The sequence below is a fragment of the Lucilia sericata genome, unplaced genomic scaffold (genome assembly GCF_015586225.1).
Source record: "Lucilia sericata isolate MDLA Ls3-8-SP2 unplaced genomic scaffold, ASM1558622v1 Contig000000F_arrow, whole genome shotgun sequence".
NCBI lineage: Eukaryota > Metazoa > Arthropoda > Insecta > Diptera > Calliphoridae > Lucilia > Lucilia sericata.
Genome location: NW_023994042.1, coordinates 3,470,656 through 3,485,670, shown reverse-complemented (window position 1 = coordinate 3,485,670; position 15,015 = coordinate 3,470,656). Strand labels below are relative to the sequence as shown.

Below are 15,015 nucleotides of genomic sequence, written 5' to 3'. Positions count from 1 at the left end.
TACTTAAATTATGACCTTACATATTTACATTGACAATTTTTTATTTATATTGGTCCGTCATTTGACGTACATGACAACGGATTCTAGCTGTTTCCCTTTTTAGGCTGGCAATTCTGATATCCATTGGCATGTATTGACATGCCATCTGGCAGCACTACGGAATGTGTTTCATGCCCATATTGTTTCACGACCTCTACAAATGTTACTCTGGCTACTCTCCCTTTTAGTAACTAATTTAACGTCTGACTATTTTGTTGTTTGTAACGGATGTCGTCGCGCAAGAAAATCAAAAACAAGTAGAGTTAGTATAAAAACAATTTGTCATTAGCTCTTTTTTAATTTTTTTTGTTGCGATTGTTTCTTGTTCGTTCACATGAAACAAGAGAGCGTTGTGTGTGTCGGCATTTCGTGCAAGTGAAAAATAAAAAAAACTAAGAATAAAAAAATGTAAAAGTGTAGAAGAACACCGGAAGTTGAATGTTATTTGATAGCATTAATTGGAATTAAAAATTACAACAAAACAAGAAAAAATATAACAACACAAAGTAAAAATACAAGTTAAACAAAAATTATACAGAAAATTTTTAAATAGAATCTACAAATAAAACGCAAAGAAAAAATAAATAGAAACAACTACCTACGTGACAAGAAAAAAATTGGAAAAAAGTAATGCAAAATGTATTTGTCAGTATGAAAAAGAAAAAAATTACGCAAAAATCCATAATTTATACAAATCTAAAAGTAAATTGTTTAGAATAGAGAATATTTTTTGCTCATTACTTAAATAAGCAATTACTAATAATTAATGTTCATAAAAGAAAAATACAAAAGCAAAAACAAAAACAAATAATTAATATATGCAAAAGTAGTGAAAGTGTATGTGTGCATGGGTAGAGACAAATTGCAATAATACCAAAAATGAATGAAATTTATATTTATTAAATACACAAAATATAAAAAATTTATCTTCAATGAAATACTTAAAACACACCTTCCTTCCTACCTACACACATGCGAGTACCGAACGCCAGCTAACTCGTCGAGATTGTCTTCTCTCTGCCTCTCTTCTTCCTCACACGAAATAACACAATGTTGTTAATATTGGATTTAAAAAAGCGTTTGCAAACAAATAACTCTTTAAATTGTAAATATGCAATGCTAAATTTAATTTTGCCTTTAACAGCGGGTTAATGGATGTTTTTTATAGTTTATGTTAAAAATAAATAAATTATTAGTATTTCATTTTTCAATTTATAAATTGTTTGGATATCACATTTAAAAAGCGGCCATTATTAGATTTAGTAATGATTTAAAACCGGTTTTTATGGATAAAGTGCTTAGCTAACCATTGTTAACTTTAAAATTAGATTTTGCATAAGGCAAGTGAGCATTAAAAACACTTAGCAATAATATGTACATACATATATAATGTTTTAGCGGAATCGTAATATATACATAATATATTTTCATATTTTCAAAAGTTTATAAAAGTCGAAAACTCGTTTAATAACTGCCTTATGCAAAAACGAATATTAAAGTTAACTTTATAATCGTTTCTGCATAAGGCAGTAAATGATCATTAGAACATTTTGTGTAAAACTTCTTCCACAAAATTGATCACACCATATACAATTTTTTTTTTCATTCATTGGAACACCGAATAAAATAATATTTGTATACCAGTTGATAAATTTTTTTAAAGATTTCTTCAATTAAAATAAAACGAATTGTTTTTTCTTTATTAATGTACATTTGTACATACTATTTATGAAACTTTTCTTAAATATACATACTAAATGTTCAAAAGCTATTTTATTAGTTTTCTCTTTTAATAATACAGTTAGCCATTTGTGCAAATTTTGCAAGTTTGCACATGTGTTTCATAAATCTCCTTACTATGTTGTTAACTTTATTTAATGTAAACAGTTCATAGTATTTATGTAAATGTTTTTGTACATATTAGGGCTTAACTTCTTTAATATTTTGCTAATATAAAAATAGCCCTAGCATATCAGAATAGACCATTAAAAATTACAAAGAAGTAATATTTTCTATTTGAGCTGTTGTTGAAAAAGTTCAAGCACAAATCGCGTTAAAGTTTGTAACCTAGATTTTTTAGATGAATAGTTTTTGGATCCAATTTGGAATATTTATGTTTTGGGGGCTAGATTTGAACTATAAAGTAACGTGAATGAATTTCGGTGTATAGTCCAAATAAAAACGAATACCTGCAACGGAAAGGGCTATTTTATAACTAGGACAATATGGATAATCATCAGCAAAAAAAAACGGAATGCAGTGTGTAACCAAAGCAATATTGGGATAGTTAATCCTTGGTAGAATCCCTATAACATAGGTCACCTGTTAGATCTTATTAGGAGAACCAATTGACAATTTATATCCACTTTTTATATTTTAGAATTCTGTATCTTAAATGCCTCAAATACAGCTCTCAAATTAGCTGACAATGACCCTAAATATATTTTCTGTTAATAATAACTATATAGGCACATAGATTTATATCAATGATTAAACTTCTCCAAAATATTCAGAGGTTAATACTTTGAACATTGCAACATTTGAAGCTACAAGTCAAAAAATGCATCCATAATCAGTTATAATGGGCAAATTTATATACATATAAGTATAAAGAAATCCATTCCTTTATTTTTTTTAAATATGTATGTAGTACATTCAAACCTCGACTTATACGAATTTAAATTTAATTTTAATCGTTAGTTCCTTAGCAAAAATGATTTTGAGAAAGTTTTGAACCACAATCTGTAAAAACTAAAAGTAGCGACTTTATAAGCACAACTACTGCAGCACTTAGTACACCTCATGTAAATATTTGTTGTATGCAGTAAAAACTACAAGAAGCAATAGCAAAATAAATTGAAATGATCACATTTCAAATGCAAAACACAAACGAAACACATTCAACATCAACATCCCACACATTTTGTTTTCTGCTATTTTGTTGTTGTTGTTTTTGTTTATGCATTTCCTGTAATATTTCGTTTTTATGACCCACACTCTACAAATGTTTTTTTTTTTTTTTTTTTTTTTTTTTTGTCTGTCTCCCTGTCTGTTTGACTATGTATCCGCTGCATGTCCGTCCAATGGTGTCTGTTTTAAACTCAAAAACCAAGAAAGAAAAACATGTCTGTTTCAAATTCACACTTCAGAAATTTAAACAGCAGCAACAGTAATGGTTTGCTGCATCATAATCTTCTTTAATCAAAAGCGTCAATTTAACAGGTCAATGCATTTAATATTTGTATAAAAAACATGAAAATATTAATTAATAAAATTAATGTGGCTCAAATAGTTGTAGTAAATCTATTTGTATTTGGAAATATTATACAATATTTGTACTAAACAACCAGTTAAAAGTGTTTATTGTCCTCGTCAGACAAGACTGAAAACTAGAAAAACGTGTAGATAAAAACTAATAAAATAATAAAATTTACAAAAACAACAACCTTCACACATTGACGAAGACAGAAAAAATAAATTCCCAAAAAAAAAAACAAAACCAAAAACACATGAAATATTTCTTTTTCTACTAAAATACATACGATAGACATATATACATACATACATACTTACGTTAGTAATGTTTGTGTGTAGTTTGTTTTTGGTTTCTTTTTTTATACACATTGTACTGAATTAAACAACAAAATAAAAACAACAATATCGCCCAATATAATTTAGAAAAACAAAATTTATTTATGAATGAATATTTGACTTCAATCATGCCATACCACCGCGGCTGTGTTCAAATTAAACAACAAACCCCCTTTCTCCTCCCTTTTTTCAACCCATTCAACACCCTTTCGTTTCCCTCATTTTACGAACTCATTGAGAGAAGATAATTTTTGTTGTTTCATGAACGACAACTCATTTTCATTGAAGAATTTTTTGCGTACCAAAAAAATAGACAGAAAACACCTTCGAATTTATTAAAACAAAATGAAAAACAATATAGAAATTGATAAATATGTAGACCAATATTTATTTGTCATTAACATGGCTTCGATTATGACCAGGGAAACCAAAATATGCAATGTGTGTTTTTATGGTGTGTTGTATGGACTCATGTCATCATACCCATAAGAGCAAAATATAACATGAAATATTGATGTTTTCTAAATTTTCGGAATTTTTGAAAAAATATTAAAATTTTAAAGATATCGTCATGAGTGCAATATTAAGTACATATACATTGTGAGTTATTTAAGTTTTTGCGAAAACTCATGAGCTTTTTCAGAATTTTGGTCAATCTCCATTAAAAATTAGTCAAGTAAATTTTTTGAAAATTTTATACCTAAACCAAATACGGAAATGTGAATATGTCTATAATTTTTTAAACGTTTTTTGACTTTTGCATCTTAAAAATATATGTTATGTTTTTATATTATCAAAGAAAAGTATATTTAAACGTCAAATTCTGTTTAAAAAATCACTAGATTTATATTATAGAGTATTAAGACATACATACATATGTATGTATTTATTTTGTAAATTTCGGAGTGTTGGGCAGAATAATCTCTAATAAAAATGTTAAATGTGCGTGTGTATGCTTTGAAGGAAGTGTGTTTTATGGTTGCCAATAACATATTTTATGAACTATGTATATTTTCACAAAGAACTACATTATTTATTGCAAAAATTATGTATAAATGTTTCCATTAAAAAAATATTACAGTCAAAGAAATATATATTTATTCATCTTTTTCCTGTTTAGCTGTAAAACTATTAATAAAAACAAAAATAAATTAAAAAAATAGAAAAAAAATGGCTTAAATAAATTAATATTGATTTAAATTTTAGCATATATATTTACAAACAAAGGAAAATGTTTAAGAAATAATTTTTAATTTAGAAATTTCGTATTTCATATTAGTATTTTATATGTATGTACATTAGAGTGTCCCGAGGAACAGCTTTTTTTAGGATTTCATGTAGGAATACCTCTCAATCGATTCGTATTTATGTACAGAACAGGAGAAAAATAAAAAATTATTTTTGTAATAGTCCTCAGTTCTCTACCAGCGATAGCAAACACTGATCTCAGCATAATTTTTTAAAAATAAAATATCTTAGATTTTTTTTTTCGAAATGGGTCTCAAAAATTCCGTCATTTTGAGCTGATTACGAGAAAAATAATCTTAAAATTTTTGTAGAGTATTTTTGGTCCACAAAATGATTTTTAGTGGGTTTCGCATTTTATCGAAATAGGTGTCAAAATTGTCGTAATTTTTAGCTCATACAGCAAAATATTTAAAAAATTGTTTGGCATTTGGTTTAGTCCATTTTAGAATTTGCCCCTTATTATGCCGACCAGAAATACACTAACAAAAAATAATTTTTCCCACTATAAGCTCAAAATTACGGAATTTTTGCCACCCATTTCGAAAAGATTGCAGAAAATATTTTTTGAACATATTGTGCTGAGATCAAGATTTTCAATCGTTGGTAGGGAACTGAGAACCTTTTCAAAAAATATGTTGTTTTTCTCGCATCGTTTGAGCAATGAATCTAGCAATGAATATAATTTAATATATAAATTATTTATGTGCCAAAAAATTAAAAAGTACATACATACATATATGAACTTATGCAAAAATCATATTTTATCATTTTTGAAATATCCGTACTCAACTGAATATTGTGTAAATTTTTCATAAAAATCGGATCAGAACATTTGAAACATTGAAACGTTCTCTTCTTGAAAAGTAGAGATTTCAATTCTAGAAAAACATGAATTCAAAATGAAATTATCTTTAAAATATACTGGCAACACTAATGTATACATAAATTTAAACAGACAGACATCTATATGTTCTCGTCGGTTTATTTGCTCACCTGTCGTTTACTTTTCCGTTTCGTTTTCACTCCGTTTCATACAACCAGTTGGATTTTATTAAATTTTAGGAGTTCGCTGTCGCTTATACAATTATATATATGAAATAAAACACATAACGCAACTGAGCCTACAAAACGAACTTTAAATATGTAGCTAATATTTTATATTTTACTTTTTAATTTTCATTATAGAACCAATATATTTTTAATTTCATTTTTTCAGAATTTTACTTTTATGTACATAATTTTTTATATATATTTTTCCATTTAATACATTGTTTAATGATAAAAAAAACTAAATTATTGAAAAAAAAAATTATCTTTAATAAAAAGTGAAATATTATACAAATAACAATTTAAATTAATTAAAATTGTTCTCAATTCTAGCCATTAAAAAAATGTATGCCATTTTTGAACAATACGATAATATAAATAACACAACTCGGCAACTCTTTAAAAACTACTAAAATATACAGCGCCGTAATAAAAACATTAAAAGTGAACACAAAAACAAAGTGAAACGAAACAAGAATGCACCTGAAAAAGAAACGTTACATGAATGAGGAAAGAGACGACCCTACTACAGATACTACAAGCATTAGTTATGGATCCAACATGGCCGATAATACACGGGAAGTACGAATAGAGGAGCAATTAAAAGTTAAAATTGGTACGTAAATTATTGACAAAAACTACAAATAACTAAATAAATCGCGAGTGTAATAAATGTTTAAACAGAAAGTGCATAAATATATGAATATTTCAAAGAAATGCATTGAAATAATTGTAATAAAATGTGTTGGCGTTGTTAGTGCAAGAGAAGCGCGTCCACTTGTGTGTGTGTTCCTACTGAAATGGAAGTGAAACATTGTTGTCAAATTTAGCTGCTAAATAGCAATTCATCTAGTGCTTTTCTCTAAACAAATTATCAAAATTTACTTTGTAAATTTCATTAAGAAACATTAACAAAGCTGTGCGAAAAGAATTTGAAAAGTTTTCTCAAATGTGTTGGAATTTTTCATTGAAAAAAGACCATGGTGTTGTGCAAAAGAATTTATTTTTTTTATTTTATATTGTCGGTGAAGATACCAAATAGCTGTCCCTCTCACACCTGTGCTTGTGTACTATGTGACAATGAGTACCTTGTTCTCTATTACACCTTGTTTATTTTGCTTGGCGATTAGTGCAGTGTCAATATTTCCCAAGTTGGGGAACTAGTTGGTAAATGAAACAATTCTTTTTTAAAACGAAATTCCAATACAAATGCATCAGTTTTGTTTTTTTCTTCGTTTCACGTTTAGGTTTGGAAATGTGAGTGAGTGTGTGTGGTGTTGTTTTTTGTGTTTTGTTTGTGCCCCTCTTTCGTTTTAATGACAATACACGAAATTTGCTTCTTTTTATATAAATCTCATTTACGACAAGACTGGCGTAACTCAAAAAGCGTCGCTGTGAGAAAAATGTTTTTATGACAATATCTTAAATAATGGAATTTGCAAAATTAAATCTGATTTAAATAGTAGAGATTAATATGATTCCCCTTTGGGATATAAACTAAATTGTCACATCACTTACTGATGATAACATGATTTTAGGTTTTAATATTTATAGCAAAAAATCTCTCTCTTACCAAAGCAATATAAACTTTTTAAGTACATTTGACAGTATTAAGAGAAGGACTCAGCAGTTTCTAGTACTTTTATTAAAAACCACACATTTTTAGTTATGCCGGTCTTGTAGCAAATGAGCGATATCATTCTTTATGAATGAAATTTTCATGTTTTGTTTATGCTTCCATTCGTTGTCTTCGTTTTCGTTGCTGCGTTCCTGTTTGTTGTATAGTATTTTTTGTATTTTGTGTTGTTAAATTTTATGAATGAATACCATGAATTTAATTCAGATGCCCAGACCTTCAAAACATAAATAAAATATGGAAAAAGATGTAGAATTTTCATCACAACTAGTAACCCGAAGTGCTTCAAATTCAGGTGAAAAACCTATGAAATTTAAATTACATTTAATCTTATCTTTAGAAGCTGTAAAAATCCGATATTTGTATGTCAAAAATAAACCACATTCTTTCAATGAAACGCTTATGTAAATTTCATTGATTTTTCATCAAAATTTGAAGTACATACTTTGAATATGTTGTTTGTAGTGACTTTTCTTCATATCTTTCCCCATTTTTAACTGTGTTTTCATTTGTAAGGATATGTTTGGTTTATAAAAGCGAAAAGTATGCAATCGCATTTTTAGATGTGATTAAGATGTCGTTTGTAAAGTATGACATCAATTATTTTTTGCTGGGACATATTAAAAGTGTTTTATATTTGTAATTGTTTTCAACAAGATTATCACAGATTTAAATTAAAAACGTTCCTTTCTTAAAGAGAACAAGAGTCTTCTAAAACATTTATTAAAAAAAAAAATAACAATAAATAGAATGGTGTGGAAATAGTATTCCCTAACTGAATGAATGGGTCAATGAATAAAAGAAATTAAAAAATCTTGCAAATTCATAGGTATATACATATGTATATCCTGCAGTTGTTCCGGACAGTCCCGAACTAACCATTTAACTTACCACTTAGTGTTACCCCAACAAGGAAGCCTGTCGTCACTCAAAAGATTACAAAGAGTCAGTCGGAAAGCTGGTCCAAATTAGTCATTGCATGGAAATGGATATTTTTGCATAAGTGTTTTTAAGTGTCCACTTTCTGACTGTCTTTTTGGGATTCATTGACTCTTTATCGAACTGCTGGGTATGTGTATGTATATTTCAGCATTTCCAAAACACTTTACTTTTTATTCGGCCGGCATCCGATCAGCCTAAGATTCCCATAGTTTTATCAAAAATTTTTGTTATAGTTACCTACATACCTATTTGATTTGCAAAAAATGTTTTGTATTTTTCTTTTAATGAATACTAATTCCTACCTTCAATTTATTTTTTACTTTTTAATAAACACAATTATATTCATACATATATACTCAAACTTAGAGTGTCAGCAATTTTTATAAAGTTTATTTTTTTCTCTTTTTTTGTTAGTATTTTTTTTTTCAATTACCTTGACGTTAAATATGCAAAATTTAAGGGCAAGCAACCAAAACAATTTAAAAATGAAACAAGGTGTCTTTTAGATTCCAGTAGAAAATATTTCGTTTCTGATAATTTTAATGTTATCACTTTTAGCCAAATCGCAAACTTATTTAGCCAAATTCTATCCCTCGCAAATCTGGCAAAATTTGTACTATGTATTTCAAAATTGAAATATAAGTTTAACTAAAATATTCAAATATTTATAAAAGCGCACCGAATGGCTTCATAATAAATGGGAGGAATTTTGGAAATTTATTTTTTTATGTTTTTTGTTGTTTCAAATAAATATTAAACCTGACTGTTAACATTATTTTTTATAACTTCTATTCTAGAAAAAATACATATTGGGGGACAATATTCAATAGAGGCTATATTATATTTTCATGAAAATGAGATTAATCCGTGATATAAATTTCGTTTTTAAATTAATTAAAAAAAAGAAATTTATTAATGCAAAACTCTTCTATATTTTACAAAAATTTTATTTTTTAATCGTATTTAACCACCTTTACGAACTAGCGAAAGTTATTTGCTCTTCTGAAAACTTGTGTTATTTAAGAGAGAGAGAAAATTGAATATCGAGCCCCTCGAAATGCTTTAAATTATATTTCCAATTTTTATTTTTCATTACTACATACTGATTAGTTTAGAGATTTGTTTATTTACTTTCCCCCAACGTGTTTCTATTGATAGTTTGTCAACCCCCGTGTTTAAGTTAAAATTGATTTAACTACCTTTTTGAAATACTATTTATAACAACGTTAGAATCCTATAAAGCTTCCCTTTTTTTTGCAACTTTGTTGGAATATTCTAACGAGTAACCGCTAACGGTGCTTAAATATTGTTTGCCACCAAATTTATGCTTGTTTCGTTTGACATTATAAATCACTTTTTGATTTGTCTACGACACAAGCACTACGTGCAATTACATTTACAAAACCATCTACTTCTACGAGGTAATATTTTGGTTTAAATAAAAAGAGATCTTCATCTCTAATAAATTCGAAATACACATTTGTTTTATTTTTATATAAAATCTTGGGAATCTTGTTGGAGCTGAACATTGGTCCTAGCGAACCGGATTTCTTAGATCATTTATCGGATTTTTTGGATCTTTATATCAGTACCGGATCTTCTTTGGCACCTTCAACTCCATTCCTATAATACAGTCCACCGGAGATATATTTATCATTTATTTATTTCTACGAAATAAGGTACGTAAATATATTTCAATTGTGAGCAAGTGATAAAATTCGTTTGTTTTGTTTCGCGAACATACACACACATATCCTTTGTGAATTTTTGTTTTATTTTTTTAATTTGTGGATACACTAATTCGAACTCTAATTTATATTTAAAATTTTTTAATTTATTTTTGATCCTACGGACAATGTATTAAATTAAAGTAAATTTTATTAAAATTTTATTACAAAAATCAGTGGTTTTTACATTTTCTTTTGTGCGTTATTTGTTTACAGATTTAGATCTGTAAAATAAAACAATAAAATACATAAACGGTTGATTCTTCTTCTACCTTTATATTAGTCACCCTACGCTCGGCCAGTTTGACTATTATCACATTTGTTTATATACATTTTGTAGTCAAGTAGTATTTTTAATTTATTTATTTTAAACGACTTTTCAAATATTAAAAAATGTCGGTTTCGCCACTAAACTCGTTTATTAGAGCATCGGATGCTCTTATTGCATTCGGGGCTATGTTTAGTAATTTTGACGAAGAAATTCATACGGTTTATACTTTGGAGATTCAGAGTCAAGAGTTAAAAACACTTTGGGGTAAAGTTAAGACGACGTATAATGAATGTCTTAACTCTTTAGAGTCCGAAGAATTTGATGTGGCAGCGGCTAAATATAAAGCTACCTACACAGCGTATATCCAATGCGGAGGATCTATCCATGAAAAAATAGATGAATTCAAATCTGCTTTGAAAAGCAATGAATCTCCAACGGTAAATTCGAACTCCGGTAATACAGATCATAATCTAGCACTACCTCCTTGTGATATTGATTCATTCAGAGGTGATTATGTTTCTTGGCCCGCTTTTAGGGATTTATTTACCGCAATTTTTATTAATAGCTCGCGGCTTAGCAATATAGAACGACTTTGCCATTTAATAAGAAAAACCGAGGGTGAAGCAAAAGAAATCGTTTCTAAATATCCACTTGTTAACGCAAGTTTTGAAGTAGCCTGGCGCGATTTAAAGGAAGCATATGAGAATCCTCGTATGTTGGTACATAACCAACTAAAAGTTATTTTTGGCCTTCCTTTCCTTGACAAGGAATCGATAACAGCACTCAAAACACTACAACGCGGAATTAATAGTTGCCTTTCGGCTCTTTCTATTTATAAAGTGCCTACGGATAATTGGGATCCAATTATAATTTTTATGTGTATTCAACGTCTGCCTAGATCTACAGTTATTTTGTGGGAACAGGGTGTTAAAAACAAAACTGTTTTGTCTACATGGAAAGATTTCGATAACTTTCTGACAGAAAGAATTCAGACATTGCAATGTCTTCAAGATCTTAAAGGTACGAACTCGACTGACGTCGACTCTTCAGTGCATTCAAATAGTTCTACTATTACTAAACCTTCATGTATCTTATGCCCTAATCAGTCACACTATTTGCGAAATTGTCGTCGATTTAAAAATCTTTCAGTATCTGACAGAATTTCTACTGTGAATGATTATAACTGCTGTACTAATTGCCTTTCGAGGACACATAAAGTCAGAAGTTGTACAATCATCAATAACTGTTTTATTTGCAATAATCGACATCATTCTATGCTTCATCTGCAGCATACAGATAATTCTATAGTTGAAAGACCTACTGTTTCTACTGAACAGAATTCCAGTGAGGTTCTACGACCCACTAACTCTCACACTCGACAATCGCATACGTCCAATAATGTTACTGCTAATCCACAAGTATTTCATACTAGACAGAATCAGTCCGTTTTGTTAGGGACTGCAATGGTAAACATAATTCATAACAGCCATAAGTATCAGGTCCGCGCTTTAATAGATTCGGGTTCAGAATGTTCTTTCATTTCTGAACGTTTACGAAAAAGATTAAAACTTCCCACTCATTCTTCGAATTCTAACGTTTCTGGCGTTAATAATGTGGCTTTTGGAGTTTCAAAGTTTTGTCCTTTGGAAATTAGTTCAGATTTAGATTCTTCAATAAAACTATCAACTAACGCATTTGTTTTACCAGAAATAACAGGAAATTTGCCTTCGACTTCTGTAAATGTCGATATTGGAAAATTATTGCCAAATCTTTGTTTGGCTGATTCGAATCTTTTTACCAGTAGGCCTGTAGATATTCTTATCGGAGCAGATTTATATCCGCGCATTATTTTACCGGAAATACAACAAAACGTATTAGGGTCATTATTGGCACAGAAAACTATATTTGGTTGGATACTGACAGGTCCAGCTAATCCTAGGGATTTTGAAACATATATCGACAATTTAACGTATTCTACGTGGTCTAACGCTTGTTAACCTTTAATTTATTATCACTTTAAAATGCTCACAGAAATATATTTATGTTCCTACTACCTTATTTATGTTTTTATCTTATTATTTATTATCTTTATATATATTATATTACTTATATTAAATAATAATCCACCTGCAGGACTTCGGTGCTGTGGGAAAAGTCGAGAGACTTTCCAAAAATCCACCTGCGGGACTTCGGTTCTGTGGGGAAAGTCGAGAGACTTCTTAAAAATCCACCTGCGGGACTTCGGTTCTGTGGGGAAAGTCGAGAGACTTCTTAAAAATCCACCTGCGGGACTTCGGTTCTGTGGGGAAAGTCGAGAGACTTCTTAAAAATCCACCTTCGGGACTTAGGTTCTGTGGGGAAAGTCGAGAGACTTCTTAAAAATCTACATTGTTTTAAAATCGTTTGCAATTCCTAAGGTATTGCAAGGTGGCCGGCAATGTTTAAGTTAAAATTGATTTAACTACCTTTTTGAAATACTATTTATAACAACGTTAGAATCCTATAAAGCTTCCCTTTTTTTTGCAACTTTGTTGGAATATTCTAACGAGTAACCGCTAACGGTGCTTAAATATTGTTTGCCACCAAATTTATGCTTGTTTCGTTTGACATTATAAATCACTTTTTGATTTGTCTACGACACAAGCACTACGTGCAATTACATTTACAAAACCATCTACTTCTACGAGGTAATATTTTGGTTTAAATAAAAAGAGATCTTCATCTCTAATAAATTTGAAATATACATTTGTTTTATTTTTATATAAAATCTTGGGAATCTTGTTGGAGCTGAACACCCCGGGTATAGCACGGATGCTCAAAATCCCCAAAAATGTAAAAATTAAAAACCGTAATAATTTATTGTTTCTTTATTCATGTAAACATTTATAGTATGTATTTGTTTGTAAAAGCTTCTTTATAATTATATATAAACCACAGAATAGTTTTTTTATTTATAAATACATAATAAGTCGGTTAATGTTAAACACTAAAATATGTATTTATTATTTAGCTTTTACTAATTTATTCATCCTATTTACTGTGTATATGATAATACATGTCGTCACCTGAAATGCAAAAGGGTGTAACAACCAAAACTTTTAGATTGAAAACGGGTTCATTGCATCAAATTTTATATTTTCAAAAAACACTATTTTTAACAGTAAATAATTCCAAGCTGTTGACCAAAACGCTTTTCAGTAAGTCGTATACATATGTATATAGCAATATATTGCTAATTAATTTAAAGACTTGCATTATCCAAAGAACATAGTTCAGATAAAAACTACTTTGAATTTTTTGCGTCATGTTACTATTTCTGAAATAACTTTAAAATAATGGATTTGAAAAATAACCTTTGATATATTTAGTACAGATTAATATATATTTTTCTAATCTGTTTTATAGTAACCACAATCAAGTATTTATGAAGATCTTCATGGGCTATTCTAACAACACTGGTCGCAAAACACATTCTGTAATTATCCATTAAAAGTGCCACATAAAATAAATTAAAGAAAACAATCTTGCAAATTTATCATGAGTTGTCTTTTCAGTGAAATGTTTTTTTTTTATATGTATTTCCGTTTTCCATTGCGATATGAGTTCGACTGAAAATATGTATGTTTTTTTTTTTTTGTGCAAAATTTTCTACATGTTTTTATTTTTATTTAGTAGTACTCATATCAGTAGTGAGGAATTATTATATTTTTCTTTACTTCTTTTAGATTTCTCTGGTATTTGTATAAATTTAATTTTTTTATGGAATATTGCACGCTTGACTTGTCAACCAAACACTTTATTTATTTATTATTTAATTTCTTTTCTATTGAGAGTTTTCGTTTTCATTTTTTCTTATTTTCAATGTAAAACAATGTTACTGCCAACAATTGTTGGATGGATCACAACATCTTCTCATCTTCACGGTTAAAGTTTTTTTCTATTTGTTTTCTTTTCAGTATTTTTAACTTTTCTTTTCAACTCATTTATACTACAGATTTTGTAATGAGTTTTTAGCACGTTCATTTTTCTTTTTGATTTCTTTCTCACATATCTTCAGTTCATGTTAAAATACAAGATTTCTTTTTTTTTACATTTCCATTAGACTATTTTATGTTTTCTTTTCTTGAATGTTTCTTAAACCTTTGTTTTAGTTTCTAAATGAGTTTTTAAATTGGTTCTTGCTATTTAATATTATCGTTGTAATAATTGTATACAATAGAGTGGTTCAAATAGAAAGGGAAATTATTTGCAAATTATTGTTGAAAACTTTACGACAATTGAAATGCATCGTCTTTAAATTCAGATACCAACATTCGATACGGGTTACCATACATAATTTAATTGGGTATATACAAAAAATTTAAAAGCTGAATCAATCTTTAGAATATTTTTATTTTAAATTTCTATGTATGGTTTTAAAATATAAATCTGAATCATTACAAGAATTATTTGTTATGCATGCATCGCTTTATAACAATAACCTCCATTTTATGTTATTTTACTCTTCATAACCA

The 15,015-nt window shown here is 28.6% G+C and overlaps 1 protein-coding gene across 4 annotated transcripts in view; it reads left to right on the top strand.

Annotated features, from left to right (window-relative positions):
- Nucleotides 1-245: 245 nt before the first annotated feature.
- Nucleotides 246-15,015, top strand: part of LOC119600066 (GTPase-activating protein) — a 31,000-nt gene continuing 16,230 nt past the window's right edge. For 2 of the 4 annotated variants that reach the window (XM_037950352.1, XM_037950131.1), the window contains exons 1-2: nucleotides 246-666; nucleotides 6,259-6,541. In XM_037950352.1, the coding sequence (XP_037806280.1) occupies nucleotides 6,403-6,541 (139 nt within the window). In that variant the 5' untranslated portion in view covers nucleotides 246-666; nucleotides 6,259-6,402. The other 2 variants (XM_037950282.1, XM_037950210.1) reach the window with 2 other exon arrangements.